Here is a 22,111-nt window from a genome sequence, read left to right on the forward strand (position 1 = left end):
TCAAATTTCTTATCTATCTCTCCTTTATTTGTTTTATATATAAAATATTCTTACATTATATTTAAATCCTTCCCAAAATAAGTCCTAATTTTAATTAGTTACTAGATATTCTCTTTATTAATTAGATAACTATTAGATAGCATTTTCATTAATGAAACACATATATAGGATTATATTCACCATTCTATTATGGTTCTTGATTAGTTACCATAACAATAGTAGTAAAATTTGTCAAAGTCTATGAAAATAACATGTGAGATTTCATTAATTAGTTATAGATGCTGAAAGAATATGACTCTCTGAAGCTTCTTGAATCGTAGTTCTCCAATTTAAACTTTCCCCAATTTAAACTTATAAATGTATTTGTAGATTTCTTGCAATGTTGACTTTGTCGTCTAATAAAAAGAACACTAAACAAGACAACCACATAATTGTAGTAGCCTAATTTCCGACGCACAGCAAGCAAAGAGAACAACATTATCCTACCAGCTTGCTTTCCCTTACTCATATCCGTACACAAACACAAATAATCTATAATTTAAAACTTACAATCAGGTAAAATCCTTCTCAACAGTTAACAAATGTTTTTCTGTTTTCGATTTCCTTCTCTACATATTTGAAGATGAAGGGAAACACAGAGTAAAAGGCAACGTGAAATCTATAGCTTTAATCGTTACACCATGCTTTTTTTAATTTCTTTTTTCAATAGATTTGGGAGAATTGTGGTGCACAAAGAATAAGAAGACTGTGGAATCCTTGAGACTAAAAACTAACTGTAGCCATGTGGATTTGGAAATGCTAGCGCCAATACATTAATCTGAAAATTTCAGTTCCAAAACATGAAAGAAGAATAAAACATATTCTACACATGAAGCGAAGTCCTAGCTGTTAATTCTAGGGTTTCTTTTCGGCGAGTTTCATCTTGATCAGGGAGAGGGCGAGATTTTAATCCTGGATGAAGATTGTCGCGATTTTTGCGCCTTCCAACCAAAGAAAGAAGATCTACCGCCGGCGTTTCATACTGGAGCTCTTTTGCAGTTCTTAAAAATGAAAAGCAAGAAATAAATGAGCCAAACGAGGTTGAAGATAAAATCTTTGTAGAAAATATTGAAATCTTTGTACAAAATATTGAAGAATAGTAGCTTATTTCAAAAACTTTAATACTCACGGAAGATAGGGGCTTCCATTGGCCTCGGAGGAATCCATTAGACCGATCAGATTGAGAGTTTGCCCTAAATTGACCTGCCTCAACTCTCCGACGCCTTGCCTTGCGATAGTCCGTTTCCGCTTTCTGTCAAATGAAGATTAAATCAGGCAAATATTGCAGAAGAAATTTTCTTGACTGAGATTCGAGAAGAAAGTAAATCCTTAAAAAGAAAGAAGATCAATCGCCGGCTTTTCATACTGGAGCTCTTGTGCAGTTCTTGAAAATGAAAAACAAGAAATAAATGAGCCAGACGAGGTTGAAGATAAAATCTTTGTAGAAAATATTCAAATCTTTGTAGAAAATATTGAAGAATAGTAGCTTATTTCAGAAACTTTATTACTCACGGAAGAATTGAGGGGCTTTCATTGGCCTGGGAGGAATCCATTAGACCGCTAAGATTGAGAGTTTGCCCTAAATTGACCTGCCTGAACTGTGCGACGCCTTGCCGTGCGATAGGACGTTTCCGCTTTCTGTCAAATGGAGATTAAATCAGGCAAATATTGCAGAAGAATTTTTCTTGAATAAGATTCCAGAAGAAAGTAAATTCTTACAAAGAGAAAAAGTTAAAAAAAATTATGGATGGAGCTTTTATATTACGGAAATTTTGAAGCTGATGCATAATTCTTTAAACTAGCGACATCCTCCTCTCTGGTCTTTTCAATCCTTTGTACCTTGAAAGTCGCAACACCTACAGAACGCAATAAAATAGTTATCTTCACATCACCTACATAATGCAATCAAAAAATTATCTTCACAACCGAGCAGAATTATTTCAGATGATAATCTTAAGCAGTCGTTTCTACTGTTGTCGGCATTTTGTCTACAGTAGGATTCTTTACATTTTAAATCATACATGAAATTTTCAATGTTCAAAGATAAAGATTCATGAGGAAAAATATTGAATGTTTTACTTTTCCTCCTTGTAGATTTCTCCATCTTTCTTGGATGATTTATGGAGGAAAATAATTTGCTACCCTTAATAACAGTCATGGATGAATTATGGAGATAAAAAATAAAGTTCAGATGCAATCTTGCCTGTGAGGTGATCGTCGTGATTGGAAGCCATGATCACGCAAATTCAAATTCCACAAATACTTGCTTTTACAATATTTAAAATTTGTCTGGACGCGGCAACGGCAAGGTTTGAGTAAGGCAGTCACGTCTGTTTTACAATGTTATGATCAAAGAATAAAAAGAGTCCAGATTTTAAACTCCGGATTCGAACCTTCGTTCCACTTCAGTTTTAATAAGTTCGCTTTTATTTTTTTCCATTATCGATATTTAATTATTATTTATTTATTTATTTAAATTTTCTTGAAAATTGTTTTATTTTAATTTAAAGAGTTTTTATTTTAATAAGGGCTTCACTTGAAATGCTTTTCATCAAGAGTCTTCAAACGATGAGATCAAGTCTGTCATCACAATGGTTCAAGAGAAGTTTGAACCTTGGTGTCATAATAACAACACCACCACCTAGCCAACACATTATGAAAATAACCAGTTTTAATTTAAAGAATTTTTTTATTTTATTTAGATTATTTATTTTATTTTTATGTCAAGAGATATCTTTATTTATGTTATTATTATTTTAATCATTAAATATTTAATTTAATTTTTTGTTTGAAGAATAGTTTTATAGTTTTTCAAAAAAAAATTATGTAATATATTTTCCTTTAAACATCTATGTGACTAGAGTACACTCTTGATATTACTATAGTTATGCCTCTTGACATTATAAATAATAATAATAATAATCTTACATAAATGCTAAAAAGGGATAACTCCTCCTTTTGGAATGGAAGGAAAAGCAGTTGTAACATTATTAAAATAGTAGATAATTTGTATTGAGATATTTTAGGTATGAAAAGTTATGTTAGAATGGTAAATTTTCATATTCCTATGAAATAATTATATATTAACCAAGCTCAATTGGAGATCTACAATTCCAGCCATTGGATAAAAAAGCAACAGAAAATCCACTACAAGGAACTTTCTAAATATATCTTTAATTCTCAAGCTCAACTAAATCCCTTTTTATTTTAAGTTGTTTTTCTCATTAAAATGATATTAACAGCTCAACTAAATCCCTTTTTTTATTTTAAGTTGTTTTCCTCATTAAAATGATTTTTTTAAATAAAGTAGAATGTTTTTTATTTTTAATATATATTTAATTTAATTTAATTTACTTATCATTTAAAAATTGTAAAATAAAATGATTTGCATGCAAAAAATAATAAAATAGAATAGAAAGTTGCTTTTAAAGCCATATTTTAGTTTTAATTTATTCTAAAATTAGAATTAATTATTGTTAATTTATTTTTAAATTTGATTTAGTTGTATTAGATAATAAATATTTTATAAATTTTAAAACTTACAATTTATTATAATTTTAAAATTAATTGTACTAGAAGCTCTGAAAAAATTGTGGTGATTTGATTAATAATTATAAAATCGATAATACTTAATCACACATAGAAATAGAATTATATTTAAAAATACTTATATTTTTAAAAAATATGTATAAGTTATTAGACACAATACAACATCCTAAGATCTAATTTTAAATAATGCTAACTAACTACATAATACATCATTCAAGATATGATAAATCTTAGGGTAAGGGATTTGGATTGTGATTTAATTAATGTTAATGTTGTTTGTAGTCTATTAATTATATTTTTTAGGTATATATTTTATTAATATTTCAATTCTAATAAATTAAAAATATTAACTTTATTTTTTATTAAATTATTTTTTAATTTAAAATATTTTTGTTTTATTATTTTTTTTAAATATTATTTTTATTAATATTTGGATTTTCATATATTTCGACATTGCATTTAGTCTATTCTATTTTAATTTTTTATTAAGTTTGAAATTTGTTTTTAATTCTTTTTCTTTTTATGAAATTACAAATAGTAATTATAAATTAAATTATAATTAAAAATTAGAATAATTTAATTTATAATTATTTGTCTTTTTAAAATTTAATTTATTGTATAACAATTATATTTTGAATTTTTTTATATTAATTTATATTATACATTTGATTTATCTCATCACCTCTCTCTATCTCTCTATCTTCCTCTCTCCCTCTTCCTCTTTGTCTCCCTCTACATCTCCATATTCCTCTCCATCTCTCTCCCTATCTATATCTCCTTACCTTTCCATACATACCCCCCTCTTTGTCTCCCCCTCTCCCCCTCTATGCCTATCTCTATCACTCCCTCTTTCTATCCATATCTCTCCTTATCTCTCACTTTATATGTGTGTCACTCCCTCTTTCTATATCTCTTTTTAATATCTATCCCATATTTATCTCTCTCTCTCTTTCTCACTCACACACACCTTGTTACACCTACCGATAACTATCTCAATATGTTTCACACTTTCATACATGTTCCTTGTTTCTCCCTCCCTATCACTATCTCTCTCTTCTTCTCTCTATTACCTCCTTTATCTCTCTCTTGCTTCCTCTAACTCTATATTCCCATCTCTCCCTCTCCCTCACTATCTATATCTCATTATCTCTATCTCTCTTTTACTCACTCCATCGTTCCTACTCTTTCTATATATCACTTCCCATATCTTTATATTTTTATGTCTCCATCTCCTCCTCACCCCCACCTCTCTCTCTCTCTCTCTCTCTCTCTCTCTCTCTCTCTCTCTCTCTCTCTCTCTCTCTCTCTCTCTCAACTCATCTAAGTTATATTTATTTCTTTATCTCTCCTTTCTATCCTTATCTCTCTCTCTTTATCCCTATCACTCCCTTGTTTTATATCTCTCTACTTCTCTCCTCTACATATCTCCTCTCTCTCTTTCTCTCTCTCTCTACCACACACACACACACATTATTACTCTCTCCATTATTCCTCTCTCTCTCTCTCACTGAGACACACACCTTATTCCTCCCTCCCCTCTCACTCAACTCACCTAAGTTATATTTATTCCTTTATCTCTCATTTCTATCCTTATCCCCCCCTCTCTTTATCCCTATCACTCCCTTCTTTTATATCTCTCTACTTCTCTCTCCTCTCTCCTTTCCTCTCCTCCCACTCTACCTATTTTTATTTATCTATCTCCCTCTCCACCTATTACAAACATAACACGATCTTTTTGGTAATAGAACCTAGTGTAGACACCTAAAATTGTCTAGTCTAATTAAATAAATATCTTCTAATTAAATAAACATCTTTATTTATTTAATTATTTAAGCCTAATTCTTCTATTAATTAAATAAATTTTTATTTATTTAATTAATTCATTTATCCTCTTCTAGCCTTATTTCTTATTTAAATAAATACATTTATTTATTTAAATTCCCCATATTCTAAATTAAATAAACATCTTATTTATTTAATTGATCCCACTTCTTCTATTAATTAAATAAATCTTTATTTATTCAATTAATTCATTATCCTTTTCTACCCATGACACATGTGATTCATCTCTTAATTCCTACACTACCTACCCTCTAATCTTAGCTCACCATTTATCTTTTACACCTCTCAATCTTATCCCTCCATTTCTTATAGTGTCTTCTATATAAGGAGATCCTTCCTTCATTATCAATCCCCGACTACTCTAGTCCAAACTTTTATATGCGATCAATCCTACTTGCGACCACATTTCCATTCTTTGTCGAGCTCTTGTGCACACATAAAATCTGTGAGCAAATATATAAAGCAAGATCAATGGAGATAGGAATAATGGAGATTCAAACCCTATTGGACATGTGATGGTATAATCTTTGTGATTTTATTTGATTTGCATTGTCTTAGGTAATGTTCATATGTTATGGTGGATCTTTGTTGTTGTTAGGCTAGGGTTTTGTGGTTGAATCTATTTAGTCTTTCAATATTGTTGTTTCCATTTTTACCATAAACGCCTAGTTATCTTCCTGATTAGTTTTTTTTTAGTCATGTTTGGAAACATATAAGTCGATGCGTAGTTGATTTTAAGCTATCACTTCTTGATTCAGACCTTGGTTGCACAAAAAATGTCATTTTTTAGATGTCCTACCAATTGAACTTACACACTGAACAATTGTATGCAAAGTACACCAATTTTCTTCCCAATTGACGTTTCACACCTCTTCGATGTAACCCATTCCACATCAGTGTGTTGTTCCTAGTTATAGACTTAATTTGATTTGATTTTTTTAATTTAATGAATGTATAAGTGATGTTTTAATTCAAAAAGAAAACAACCAAGGTATAAGATCAAATCTCACAAGAAATGAGATTAAGGAAACAAAAAAACTAGATATCATACATAAACATTGCTACAATTTCTTTTTAAAAGGACGAGACTCCTTTCTAGGATGTTTAATGATTGAACTGGATCTATTTAGCAACAATAAGAAGTTGGATCCCAATGACCTTGTTTTAACCTATGAACATGACCTCATATAATTTTTTGAATTCTTTTTTACTCTTGGGCATCAGCTATGCCTCCATCTACTTCAGAAACTTCACCTTTTCTTCCCTTTGTAGTACAATACAACAATAATTAAAATGCCTCCATCTTCTTGTGCTTTATGTTTGTATCACTCACCACACATAGCGATCAGGATTATAAAATAAAAGAAGCTTGCCTCTTCTATTAACAATTATAGAGCATCTAAATTTTTGAATTTCACACACTGTAATTATCATTTTCACCTATGACACACACTTGCTTAATATTATATACACACTAACAAAATATATTGTAAACATAGGCTTTCAATAGATTTGCATACCAATCCTAAAGTTTTTAGTCCCTGGATAGTTAGGGAGCAATTTCAAGAATTAATAAGAATTAAAGAGACAAATTGGGAGATTGAAAATGGAATTAAAATAGTCCATATATTTCTTGTTACAATTTGAATAATGTATTGTTACCTAAATGTTCACTTTGTCTTAGGAAAAAAGCACGTAAGGTGTAAAATAACTATGGATAATTGTATATAATACTTTGAACCTTATAATGGAATTAAATTACCACATGTGGACTCTAAGAACTAAGATCCTCTATGAAATTGTCACATCTAATATCAACCATATTCATGTTGGAATCACAGGGGCTTCACTGGATAAGGAATATTATATTGTTGGTATTTTGGTATGGTTTTGTCATTGATGTCAACACCTACTAAAACACTAGCACTTTGGAGATCCAACAACATTCACCGACAAGCAAGTAACTATTGCACAGTTACTGGTATATGGCACACCGGCAAGATATAATGATCACCGACACTTGGAATGGCATGGAAGACACATTGTTATCTCGAAGACATCATTTGTACATCTTGTCTTGGAGTTTTGTTCATTGGTATATTCATAGTTGCATATTTGTTATTACCGACAAATAGGTCTAGGGTTACACCGATAGGTTTATCTTTCCCAGATCAACCTGGCACGCTATGGAGATGATTAATTATTGTTGTAAATGCATTAAGACGACATGTTCAATTGATTATTGCATCGGATATTATATTATTTGTAAAATGTTTTTATTGTAATATCTTGTAGAGCCAACCTACTAAAATTGGTCTTAGGTTATGGTATAAATGTAAGATATTATTTGTAAGATCAAATGTGGAATGCGAAAAAGGGTTGTGTAAAGGTATATGTGAGATTAAGCAGAGCTATACACGAAGACATCATTTGAAGGTGAAGCTAGGTTTTGTGAAAGCATATCAGCATTACACCGGTACTGAATCCAGCATATGAAGATGCTATTTTATTGAGTACATTCTTATTGGATTTAACCATCCAACTGTAGTCAGTGTGACTCCCATTTTGTGATTGAGTAGTGAGCTCTAGGCTGTTGGCCTTTTTGCATGTGCAGAACCCATTTATGTACACTTACTATCTGCAGTAGTATCATCTGATTGTGGGTAAGGTTTCCCACCATGGTTTTTCCCCTTACAGGGTTTCCACGTACAAATATTGGTGTTATGTGTTGTGGATGAATTTGTGTTTATGTTTCATGCACTAATCTTTACCGGTATAGCAATTAACTATTATAACTATCTACTGACATACTTAACTAGTTTACCGGTATTAAGCATTAAGTTGGTTAAATTGTTTTTGGTTTGAATTTATTTGACAACTGATTCATCCCGCCCCCTCTCAGTTGTCTCTGGGACCTAACATATATCACGTGCATTCATATTGGGGGGTTTAATATCCCCAAAATGAGGGTGCAATATATTGCCTATTGATGAAAATAGGGGGTTTTCAAACCTGGCTATGAAAAATTACAATATTTGGTGAAAATAGAGAGGCTTTTAACTCGAGGGATATGTATTGAGAGGGGGTGACAAAAAAAAAGTTTAGAGAAATTTTTTTTCTAAACTAGGGGGATTATTTCTAGTATTCCATGAACGCACATGCTATAACCCAGGTTTACTAAGTGAAGCCCTCGTGGCTATAATCTATATAAGTAAAAGAGAAATAAAAAGAATGAAATAGAGAAGCCATTAAATTGATTGCAAAGGTATGGACATTCATAAATATTTTGAAATAGTACTCATCAAGGTAAATATTAGTCATGGGTATCCATCACCATTAGATAGAGTAGAATTGGTGGTAGGAGGACAATATGGGTGAGAATTCTCCTCTTCTATAGCAAAATTGAGAGATCATCAATAGTAATTAAACCATAAAAGAGGAGAGAGTTTTGAAGAGGTTATGGACTCTCCTAAAGCATGAAGGACTAGGGAAGGTGTAAAACATGAGTTACAAAGGAGATAATATGAAGGAGAAAAATAGAGTAGAAGAGAGGATATAGGATGATTTTGAAGGTTGTGAACTAGAGGAGAAAATGTGAGAGAAGTAATGTAGAGAATGGTGTGAAGAGAGAGCATTGAATGATGGTGAAGAAAGAGCTAGGAGAATGTGAGGAGAAAAGGCAATATATGGCCAAATGAATTCCTTGGGAAGGCCGCAGAGACTCTCAGATAAAAATTCATTTTGAAGATGATAAAAGAAAATTCACAACTATTGTGAGCATCCTCCAAGCCTATGCAATAAGTAGAGTTTACCAAAATGTAATAGGATCCCATTAAAATGTAAAATAAAGGAACATTCTAGGAAAATAATTGGTATGCCAATAAGAACCACATGCAGATAGAAAGGAGTAGAAAGCGGTTGGAGTGTAGACTCACAAGTTAGGGGATAGAGGCGAGTGGGATTTGAGAATGTCATTGAAAGGGGATAACATACTTGTTTGTGGAGTTTGGTGATTAAGAAGGCAGGATAGTGATGGAAAAAATTATTTACCAGCTAGAATATGAGGGCTAAGTATTTAAGATGTAAGGGACATAAGTAGGAAGGAAGGGAGAGAATTTATTTACCAGCTAAGATATGAGAGATGAGTAGTTAAAAATGGAAGGGAAATAAGTAGGAAGGAAGTGAGAGGTTGCATCTTGGTCATAGAAAGCAACAATCAACTTATTTTATGCACTTATGAACATCCAAGTACTGTATTTGTGGAGTTATGAATAAATTATCCATACAAGAATTTGCATTCAAACACATAAATGTAATAATTTGTTTGGAATTTTATATGGTCCTTACTTGATGTTGATATTACTACTCCAAGTATGTTTAATATTTATTCAAGGAAATTTTAATTTATTGGTAGCTACAAGTTTTTGTGGTGTGTTGTGATCATAAAACCTATAATTGATACCAATTGGCCAAAATTTTAGATTCTCTACTTTAAAATGTGAATTTGTTAGCATATGAAGTGGAAATCTCTCCTCTTTCATAGTCATGCACCAATGATAAACAACATATTGTTTTCCTAATCTTCAAGCAAACATCATGTGGAGTAATATTGGTTGATAAATATTAAACTCTTTAAGAAAGCTCGATATGAGATTATAGATTGTTTGTGGGGTTTGTATTACAAATTTTAAGTGGGTTGAGGGCTTTTGAGATTATTCTCCAAGGGCCTACACTTATCAAGAGCCAATGATAAATCTTGTCTAGTCAACATATTAAAAATTTTGTACACAGAGAATATTTAAGCGGTTCCAAACATGCTCCAACCTCATGAATTTCTATCCACCTCCAAGATCACCACATCTATACCCAACATGGAACAATCACCACTTGTTGAATACAATAAGTATCATATTAAATAAATACGAATACATATAGTCCACTTACATTTCTAATTTTTTATATATTTTAATATAGTTCTTGCACTGATAGTATTGCTCCTATGAGAAGGAAGAAGGATTCAATAATTCTTTCTTTAATATTTTCCAAAGGAAGTGAACAAGGATTCCATATGAGACTGTACTTTATAAATGTGTTAGATGGTACACAAGACAAATATTGAGGGGTGTCATGTTGCAAATGATAACATCCAATACATTAAATATATGTTTAATTAGAGCAATAAGTAAGCTAATCCTAAAATGTTGTTCCTGAGAGGTGTTGTTCTTCCTAGGAGTTGGCCAAACAAAAGCTTACATGGCATTTCCTTATAATATAGATTTTGGATATGGCAATTATGATTATAATTATGTAACTTCATGCTCATGTATATGTTAGTGTAAATGAGGTTATTTATTATCTAGTTATTAGTGGGAGCATATTCTCTTAGTAAGTTTACTTAGGTCCTAGCTTGCATCTTAAGTTAAGTGTCATTATCCCAAGTTAGTTATCCTTATATATCCTAGGTGGAATTCTATAAGTTTCTTATAGTGGAGCCAAATCTCATTATTTAGTTTTAGTTATCTAGGAATAAAATATTTGGATCATGCATTTAATATTTATATTAAGGGTATTTGTCTCATTACATAGGATTAAGACATGTATGTCAACATCTTATGTAATCCTACCTAATACTTTGCCTATGTAAGCATGACCTATTCTACATTTATTTTATATTTAATTATTATCAATCTATGCATTATTGATGCAATTTATCTTGAAATTATCTCTTATGGAAGCTATTTTGCCTACCAAGGATTCTCAAGGGTGTTGATGAGTCACCTATCTACTCTTACATGATAGCAAAGCTAAGGCACTACAAACATCTTCACATATTGGAGAGTGATCATATGGATCAAAGATATTATTGGGTGCATTCTAGGGTTTGACTAAACTTATAGTTGGATCTAGGGCATCGTTGAAAGTTAGGAATTGCTTTTGTTTTGTCAATTTTGAGATATTTTGTCAAAAATATGAGGGTTTGAAGATAAGGATTTTAGTTGTAAAATTTATGAGTATCTAAACTTTTAGGGCACTTTGGGTCAAATCTAGCCCTACCATTATGTTTAGAAAACCCTAAAATACCATGATCATCTATCAAATCATCAATGTTGGAGATTTTGACTTGGTGCTTGAGGATTTTTTTTTTATCATTTCTATAATTGTACAAATCCATACAATTTGTATATTTCCATATCCATTCTTTCCCCATTGTTTGTAGGTTCGTGATATGAAAAGGGGGCATATACATAGAATATTTAACTCACTACATCTAGGTATATTGTCATCCCTAGTGTAATCACCCACTTTGCATGTGGAGAGTACAACCCTGCATTGCAATACAAAAAATTTAGGTTGGTTGGATTTTTATAAAGTTATAGTATTTTATTATTTAATTTTCCTCTAAATCGAAATGTTTTAGCACTTAAATTGTATGATCTTATGGTGTCTGGGGAATTTCGACTGGGGGATGACACACGAAGCTACCACTGGTTCTTGCCACCTACATGCCACCACTTTTATTGGTGGCATCACCACTAAGAGATGACACTTTTTTTTGCATATCTTAAGTTTGTGGTCCTATGGAGGACCACAACCTATCCCTAGGTGCTTGGGGGAGGGGGTATGCTTTATGGCTTGTATATAGATGAACATGGGCCTTTTTTCATAATAGCATAGCTTAGGCATGTAGAATTAGTGTTTAGGAAATAAGATATGGTTCAAAATATAGTTTTGTCAACTTCACAATGGCGTAGATTTTTTTTTTTGATGGTAATTTGCATCAATTGAGGTCATACCTTCATTTTATGCTACCAAGCTCATAAATTTCTCTCACATCATTTAATTTTGGTGATTATTGTAGTATTGAAAAAGTATTAAGGAGCTCTATATAGCCATCCATTCACTTTTTTCCTTTGCAACCCCAGGTACAACTTATTTTACATATCATTTGATGGGTAGCTTGAAGCGTTTCTTTGACATATTGTCACTTGGGAAGGTGCTATTTTGATATTTACATTTAATTTTATTTCCAAATTATTAGTGAATCAACTATTGCTTCATAGATTATAGGGTTATGCTATATTGAGAGTTTTATAGTTGTTCCTTCGGAATGAGACTTATTCTAATTGGTTATTATAATTCCAATGAGACTCCTTGGTCAAGAGTTTTGTAGTGTTTGTATAAAAATGTATCCAATCCTTTGATTACGTAGATTGAGAGTTCTAGAGTTGAATCTGTAGAGTATATCTAGTATACATTATAGCTGGTTATCTCAATATGGGAGGTGATGAACACTCTATTAGGTCCCGAAGACAACTGAGAGCGGGGGGTGATGAATTAGTTGTCAAATAAATTCAAACAAAAAACAACTTAACCAACTTAATGCTTAATATTGGTAAACCAGTTCAATATGTCGGTAGACAATTTTAACAGTTAATTGCTATACCAGTAAGGATTAGTGCATGAAACATAAAGACAAAGTCATCCACAACACATAACACCAATGTTTGTACATGGAAACCCTGTAAGGGGAAAAACCACACTGGGAAACCTTACCCACAATCAGATGATACTACTGCTGATAGTAAGTGTACATAAATGGGCTCTGCACATGTAGAAAGGCCAAGCGCCTAGAGCTCACTACTCAATCAAAAAATGAGAGTCACACTGACTGTAGTTGGATGGTTAAATCCAATAAGCATGTACTGCACAAAATAGCATCTTCATATGCTGGATTTAGTACCGGTGTATTTCTGATTGTCTTCATAAAAACCCTTCTTCAATCTTTAAATGATGTCTGTGTGTATAGCTCTACTTATTCTCTCATATACCTTCACACAATCCTTTTTCACATTCCCATCTGATCTTACAAATAAGATCTTACATTTATACCATAACCTAGGACCAATATTAGTAGGTCGGCTCTACAAGATATTACAATAAAAACATTTTATAAACAATACAATATCTGATGCAATAACTGATTGAACATGTCGGCTTAATGCATTTACAAGAATAATTAATCATCTCCATAGTGTGTCGTGCTGATCTGGAATAGATAAACTTGTTGGTGTAACCCTGGACCTATTTGCCGGTAACAACAAATATGCAAATATGAATATACCATAAAACAATTCTCCAAGACAAGATGTCCAAATGATGTCTTCGACATTACCAAGTGTCTTCCATATCATTCCAAGTGCCGGTGACCATTATATCTTGCTGGTGTACCAGATACCAGTGACTATGCATGAGTCACTTGCTTGTTGGTGAATGTTACTGATTCTCCAAAGTGCCAGAGTTAATAAGTGTTTAGTAGGTGTTGACATCAATGACAAAACCATACCAAAATGCCAACACACTCTCTTGTTGATCCTTTGAGTAAAAGGTAGATTCAGTGAAATTGTGATGTATCTATTTCATTGCCTTCCAGATTTGCTTGGAGGACACATTTTCATTATCTTTAAAATTTGGTTGGAGGATACATCTTCATTATCTTTCAGATTAGGTTGGAGGACATACACAGTTATGGATTTAACTCTCCTCTTTTAAATTGTAGAAAATGCAATAAATATCAAATGCACTGGCATTAAATGTAGCATTGCATCCCTTGTTGGAAACTCTAAATATATGTGTACTTATGCATTGGGATATATGTAAATAATATCATCTTCAAGTTGGTTAATTATTAGACATAAATATGTGGTTAGGTTAGCATGGGAAAATATATTTTAGTTGCAACAAGTGGAATAAGTTCATGTAATGTCATTTTATCTTCTTTTTTAATGCAATAATAAGACATTCTATGTTATTGTACAATGATATTTGAGTATTGGGATGAAGGATTTTATATGACTATAAGATAAAGATTGACCACTCGAGAATAAGATTCCCTGTATTTTATCTATTAAATATGAATTTTGAATGGAAGTTATTTGTATGTGTTTGGGTAAACCAAGGTAATTTCATGTTGAATAATAAGCTTATCCCTTATGTTGATAAGACAAACCTTGGTTATTTGAGCTAGTTTATGAATAATACTCGGAAGAGTTTAATTCAAGAAAACAATATGTTCAAGGGAAGTGCTATACTATGGGTTTCTAGTTGGTGTTAGAATTCCCTATTTATCACTAAGCACTAATAGCTATTACGAAATCATTTTAAGGGAACTGTGCTGGAGTAATACATACTATCTAATGTAACTTATGTGTAGGTGTGTTTTGAGAAACCTTGTGAGAATAACTATATGTGAATTTGATCCATTTGCAAGTGGTACATAGGCATTCCTTGGTTGAAGGATGCACCTATGTACTCAAGTTTGTAAGGGGAGGGTCTAGGGATGATAACTCCTAAGTTGTTGGTTTATTACTAATTGGTTTGAACTTTTCTCTTCACTAGGCTTTAAATGAGGACAAAATAAGTATTAGATGGTTATGAAAGATATTAAAATTTTATAAATAATATTTCATACATAATATTTTTTTGAATAAAGTGTTGGGTGAAGTGAATGAATAAACTACCAAGTATAGTCAATTTGTTTATCTATTGTATAGAGGCCATCTTGTGTTGAATGTAAGTGATCTTATGTGCTTTTAAAATTTAATCCTATACCAATAATAATTTATGCGTATACTCCTAGATCAGCTAATTGTGATCTACTTGTTCTAAATTGGGAACCTCTCTTCCAATTATAGTGTTAAGTAGGGTTCAAACACTAAGATTTTCAGCTATAGATGGAGTAAGGGTCCTACAAGGGAATAGGTAGAGATTGCACACCTCCAATATGTAGGATACATTTCTTTATCTAAGGTGATTAGTGGTGTAAATACTACGATATGGTTATGGATAAGATTATCGATTCTCAATATCGACAGTAAGCAAGGAGTGTATGCTAAAAATTGAAAGTAGTTAAGGAGTGCACATTTGAGATTGGTACTAGTGAAGGAGCATATCATTTTGTTTGACTATTAGTCATACCACATAGATAGTAGGATAGGTTCCACTAGGAGTATGTGGGTCTTTTGGCCAACAACATGCCTATGATGGATATCCTCAATTACCTATGAAGGATTTTCTCTATTGCTTCATCATTGGATGGACTACAAGGAAGATAATTCGCAATGAAGAATAGGTAGCTAATAATTAGGCAACCTCGTAGTATAATTTTAAGCATACCTTGATGTGGAGATGGTATAGTTGACTTTGTAGGGGTGAGGATAGAAAATTGGGGTAGTATGGGATACTTGAAATCTTCTTCCGATTTTCTTATTGGTGTAGAAGTATAGGAAATAAAATGTGACCCACATTGTAGTGTCAATGAAACAATGTATCTATAACATATATGTTAGTCACTATGTATATTATGCACAATGGATCTAATCAATGTGTATATATGGCATATGCTAGAGCTAGCAACTAAGTATTTGTGATGTATGATGGAGCTAGTCACTATGTATATGTGACATATTCTAGAGATATTCACTAAATATGTGATGTGTATGAGCTAGTCATCTTATAATTTTTTATTGAGTCCCTCTCTATGGAGCTAGTTACTATGTATCTATGATATATAGTAGAACGAATCACTATGTATATGCGATATTTATGAGCTAGTCATCTTGTGCATACATGATGTGTCCTTGAGTTGCTCTTTTGTTAATTCTTATAGGTTAGATGGGATTAAATTTTATCTTGGACATACATAAATTATTATAGGTCAAATGTGTGTTTGAGTTGCTCTTTTGATCCCATCTAACCTATAAGAATTTAAGTATATACTCTTAGATCAGTCAATTATGATATGTTTGTTCCAAATTGGGAACCTCTCTTTGATTTATAGTGATAAGTAGGGTAGAGGTGCTAACTTTTATGAAAAACAAATGTATTAAGAGCCCTACAAGGGCATAGGTAGACATTGTATACCTCTTTAATATGTAAGCTATTATTCTCCCTCTAAGATGATCACTAATAGAAATCCTATGATCCATTTAGAGATAAACTTATCAATACTCGATATTGATAGTAGTAAAGGAGTGTACATTTGAGATTGATAGTAGTCAAGGAGCATACACTTGAGTTTGATACTATTCAGGTGGCATATTATGAAGGTAGATGTTAGTGATAGATGTCCTTAGTTGATTAGTCATCAGATGGACTATAAAGAAGAGAGTTTCTAATGAAAAATAGGTAGGTAATAATTTAACCAACCTAATAGTATGGTTTTGGGCATATCTTAATGTGTAAATGGTATTGTTGACCATGCTGGGATGACAACAAACACCTGGTGTAGTATAGAATGTACCAAATCCTATTATCACTTGCCCATTGGCATAGAGGACTAGGAAAAGCAATGTGAGCCATGGTGTAGTGTACAATGTATTGACATTCATTTTATCTAGGATGCACAATGGGAAAGTTATAGTTATTCTCTCACTATGTGTATGCTAGTCACTATCTATATGATGCATAGTGGACCTGATCACTATGTATATGTTATGTATGATAGAGATACTCATTAGGTATATATGATGTATGTTGGAGGTAATTAGTATGTATATGTAACATATACTAGAGCTATTCATTATGTATATATGAAATGTATGAGTAAGTCATCTTGTAACATGCACCCGAGTCACTCTATATGAAGCTAGTCATTGTGTATATGTGACATATGCTAGAGCTATTAACTATGTATAGGTGATATTTATGAGCTATTCATATTGTGTATAAATGATGTGTGATTGAGACTCTCTCTATAGAATTAAAAATAGCTGAAGGATACAACCCTTGTGTAATTGTGTTTGTTTGTACACTATTTGATGGCAATTATTATTTCTATGTTATGATTGGACTAAGTTCAATAAATAATCATGATTTGAAAAGAAGAGATCAAAGATATCATATGAGAGGAGAGAATGAAATCCCTCTAACCTTCAAGGGTGAAGTACAAAGCCTCTAGTTTAACTCCAGAGGATATATAGGCAAGGTCATTGAGAATGAACCTTCGAGGCATATGTCTAGGTCTAGTGGGGACCTTGACCTCAAAAGCTTACTACCTTTGAGTGTAAGTACAAATGCTAGCATAGAGTTGTCACCACTATGGTGATTATGAGCTCACAAAAAAATATTCAGTGGCAATCAAGGGCCCTTTGTTATAGAAATCCTATGTTTTTTATTAAAACTATGATCTTGAATGATCGCATACATGTTAGATCCTTAAACCTATATCTTTTTATTCACCTTTATATATAGAGATCGAGATAATAACATTAATACTTATATGATTAAACAAACAAAAAATTAACTATTCTTTAATTCTTTTATCTTTTCATTGGATAATGTAACATTATAAGTTCCTTTTCATATTATTTCCCATGAAACTAGGGTCCTTGTAATTATATTTAAATCTAAAGATTAAAATCCCATTTCAAATAATTTTTATATCTAAATTAAAGATATAAAGGTCACAATTTAAAAACGTTAACCATAAAACATGACAACTCAAATTTTTCAAATGATAGTTAACTTTAGATTATTTATTTCGATAAATAAAAAATTAATTATAATTAAACAAGAGCTATGATGCAACTTGAGTCCCTACCTTTTGCAAAAGATATAAGATTTGCTCTATAGCTCAGCATTAGCCTACTTGATAAGTATGTTAATAGATTTTGCATAGATCAAGAATGTGGCCATGACAATTGGGTTTAACACTTTAAGAGACTTGATTTTGTATAATAATTTGGAGGGGTAAAAGTACAAACCTCTGTCACACTTTTACAAAGGAAAAGGTTAACACAACAATAACTGTTCAATTTCATCGCCATAAAAGTGGCATTTGTATTTTCAATTTAAAGATTATTTAAACTAATGAAATGTGTAAAATTTGGTGAAGTTTAAGTCTACTATTTTTTCAAAAAAAATTTCAATAATTTATATGTTTTTTTTAGCTTTAAATTCCATTTTTTTAATGTTGACAAACACTGAAAAACAGGGGGTTTACTTCCCACCACAAAATAAAATGTAAATCAACTTTATCTTTTCTAATTTTGATATCCATTATAGATGACATATATATACAGTGTATCAAAAAAAATATTTGATGTATTTTTTCTTTGTTATAGCATTTGGAAGTCGAATATACCAGAAGATATTTTTTGTCTCCCACCATAATTTGTCTATTCAATTTATAATAATTAAAAAATTTTAAAAAATACCCTTTTGGAGAAGACTCTCTCCTCTATTGAACCATATTTTTTCATTTTTTTTTTAAAGTTATTCAATATTTTTTTTTGTTTTTCAAACTAGTCTCTTACCGAACAAAAGAATACCTACTTGTAGTATTTTAATTTTTTTATATATTAAATATAATCAAAACATTACAAAAATTATGAGTAGAATCGTGACTTCGATCTCTAGAAAAGGGCATTTTTAGCTTTTTTAATAAATTTAATTTACCTATTGAATTTTTTTGTAGGAGTCACAAGTGTCAGAAAATCAGCCTTTTTGTTGATGTGGCTGCCACTTGGCATTCCACATAGATAGTTCTGGCCGGAAGCATTCCGGCTGGAACTATTTGCGGCTGGAATGCTTCCAGCTGGAACTATGGAGGCCAACGCAACCGGTCGCTTCAACCCCATATAAAATAATTATTTTTTTCCAATAAAAAACTCAATTTCAATCAAGTGCGAAAATAATAAAAGTGACTTTTGAAAAAAATCATTTTTCTTTTTCTTTTTCAATTATGTTCAAATATACAAATATTTGAAGGTCTTTTTAAAACTATTTATATTTTTAAATATATTTAATTAAAATTTATTTTATTAATCATTAATTGTGGATACAATCATTTATTTTCAAGTATATTATATTACACTTTATTTTTTCAATTTTTTTATATGAAACGTTAATTATGGGTTCATTCATGTGTATCTTATCTTGAATCTTTTATTTATGTGTACATGGATTCCATATGTTTTTATTTATATATCTATGCATTTATCCATTTTTATTTACGTGTATGGATTCATTTATACATGTTCATATATATGCGTAGATTCATTCTTATTTACATACTTAAAAGAACTAAATAGTGAATTTGTAAAATATATATTAAACACTAATGAAATTGAGTATATTCAACACTATTGATTTCTTAATTATAATTTTTTTGAAACTAATACTTGACTCAAATTCTATATATATTAGCTACTTTATATTTCAAGCAATTAATGTTATTAAATCACGTTCATATGTACATTGCATAGTCAAATGTAGAATCCAACTAGACTTAATTTCTTACTCTTTATCTTATGATTGGTAGAAACTAGGTCTTATTTCTTGAACATTATTTTTTTATTTTCTAAATTTTTAAAAGTGGAGTTCAAGTCAAATGATCTAAATGGATGAAATTTACACATGTTTCATTTATTCAATGTATAAAGTTTAAGAATGCAAAATTAAATCTACATTTCATTAATTATATTTTGTTTGTTAAGAACAAGGAAAAGTAACTATATAACTTTTTTAACTTTCATAGTTTACAAATGAAGTCTAGATTTATAGATTTAACTTTAACATTATTTTGATAAGTATATATATGTATATAGATAACTTCTAAAATTTAAATAAAGGTGCACGCAAATGTGTTTTTTTCCTATATATGGTACATTTGCATGTTTTTGTTTTTAGGTTCAAAGCACGAAATTTTGAAGATTGAATATTTTTTGCAATGGGGAATAAGAGGACTAGATCAAGGTTGTATGATCGTAAAAGGGACGATAAGATGAAAGGTCATACAAATCATAGTCAATAATAATCTGTTGATGTTCAAGAAACATCTACTCAGGTATGATATGAAATTGGTACAGGCTCAAGTTCCAATTTTTTTTCTGGTATGGAAAAATTGATGGAAATGGATGAAGATATTCTTTTCAATAAAATTCCATCTAAAGATATGAGACCTAAAAGAACATTAAAATTGTATTGTAAGAAATTGTGGGATGGTTGTTTTAAAAAAGTCTATTATTGGAAGAGCATAATTATTTGCTAAGTTATTTAGGAAAAGGGAAATGAAACTTGTTTTGGAGTTGTTGGGTGTTGATAATAAGAAAAGTTGTCTTGATACATTAGTAAAAGAAATTATAATTGAAAATTTACAAGAAGCATTGAATTGTACAACATAAGTCAAGGTGTTGATTTAAGTGTTGCACGTAGAGCATTGATGACTATAGTTACAAGTAAGAAATTGACTCGTAGAAATCAAGTTAACGCAATTTCTCAATTAATGCATGTATCTAGAAGAACTGTTCAAAGATACATTAGGAAGAGAAATATGATGGATGAAAATATTGAAAAGAATTGGCTAAATATATGTAGGGTTCCTAGAAAAGACATAATTTCTAAAGATGTACAAAGACAAGTCATTGATTATTGGACCAACCAATCTCATGTTTCTTCCAATAGAAGAGACACTATATAGATGATAGATGAAGATGGTAAAAACATTACACATCTAAAACATTTCTTAGATACAACACAAAGTGAATTGTTTGAAGCATTCAAGCAAGAATCTTTAGATGTAAAGAATTGCCAAAGGATGTTTGAGAGATTGTGTCCTTGCTTTGTATGTATAAATAAGGTACCTAAAACTTGTTGTTGTCGAAATCATGTTGAATTTCATCTACACTTGCAATCATTTAAGAAGTTCATGGCAACAATTAATCCAAATCTAGTCATTCCTACAAGTGCAACACAATTTGTGAAGTCTATTTTATGTGATAAATTAGAAGATTCGAATGAGTTCAAAATACAATGTATAAAAGGTGAATGCAATGATTGTGGAGTTTTGAGTAAGTTTTTGTTGTGAAATGAGAATATTGATATTCATGCACTAATTTTATGGAAGAGATTTCAATATGAGACATACCAAACTAAGTCAGGAACTGAATCCAAAAAAATTATGTTGAAAGAGAGTGAATTTCCCTACATTCATTTTATAGATAGATTTGGTAATATGATATATCTACATACCCAACATTGTCATGGTGCAAGATGGCATGCTAAACAGTTTCGTGATTCAAAGAATTGTTTTCCACTAGGTTGTATTCTTTCAATTGTAGATTTCTCCGAGAACTATACATTAGTCCTTACACAGAAATTCAAAGTCAATATTATCATTCCGATCAAGTTGCCATATTTATACAAGGGTGCTATAGACATGCACAATTTCAGGTGGATGTTATAGAGAGTACTAAAAATGAATGCATTATCATCAAGGAGGTTCATTTCTATATCAGTGATGATACATGTCATGATAGGAGCTATGTAGCACATTGTTTTGGAATATTTTTTGAAGATATTAAAGATTGTGGGATAGAATGTACACAACATTGGATTTGGTCAGATGGATGTGCCTATAAGTACATTAGATTTGAAATTGATTATAATTGATTTTTTTCTTATATATGATTTAATTGTATAATAGGTCAAAATTTTAAATATATATATGTTATTCATGTCAGGGCAATTTAAGTTTGGAAAAGCTCTTTGCTGGTTATCCCTACAATATGCTCGACCTAGCATACATTTTTTGTGGAACTTCTTTGAGAGTGGACATGAAAAATGAGAGCATGATGGATCAGGAGCATGTGTGAAGCGTGCACTTCACCAACATGAACGTGCA

General features: G+C 31.1%; 1 protein-coding gene across 2 annotated transcripts; it reads right to left on the bottom strand.

The window, feature by feature from the left end:
* Window positions 1–514: 514 nt before the first annotated feature.
* LOC131038157 (uncharacterized) lies at window positions 515–2,417 on the bottom strand. 2 transcript variants are annotated; one of them, XM_057970501.2, is made up of 6 exons: window positions 2,243–2,411; window positions 1,805–1,895; window positions 1,552–1,677; window positions 1,406–1,423; window positions 1,169–1,291; window positions 515–1,040 (listed from the first exon to the last, which is right to left on the bottom strand). In XM_057970501.2, the coding sequence occupies exons 1-6, from the start codon at window positions 2,271–2,273 to the stop codon at window positions 863–865; spliced, it is 567 nt and encodes a 188-aa protein (XP_057826484.1). In that variant the 5' UTR covers window positions 2,274–2,411; the 3' UTR covers window positions 515–862. The 2 variants fall into 2 exon arrangements, with proteins under 2 accessions (XP_057826484.1, XP_057826486.1); XM_057970503.2 differs by lacking the exon at window positions 1,406–1,423 and having other exon boundaries at window positions 2,243–2,417.
* Between the last annotated feature and the right edge of the window lie 19,694 nt (window positions 2,418–22,111).

This window comes from Cryptomeria japonica, chromosome 11, assembly GCF_030272615.1.
Source record: "Cryptomeria japonica chromosome 11, Sugi_1.0, whole genome shotgun sequence".
Classification (NCBI taxonomy): domain Eukaryota; kingdom Viridiplantae; phylum Streptophyta; class Pinopsida; order Cupressales; family Cupressaceae; genus Cryptomeria; species Cryptomeria japonica.

Excerpts from the sequence above, each read along its gene's own strand:
- LOC131038157 (XM_057970501.2), bottom strand. The coding sequence starts at position 2,273 with ATGGCTTCCAATCACGACGATCACCTCACAG. Across the intron at positions 1,896-2,242 it reads TCACGACGATCACCTCACAG|GTGTTGCGACTTTCAAGGTA; the intron begins GCAAGATTGCAT and ends TGCGTTCTGTAG. Across the intron at positions 1,678-1,804 it reads GCATCAGCTTCAAAATTTCC|AAAGCGGAAACGTCCTATCG; the intron begins GTAATATAAAAG and ends TCCATTTGACAG.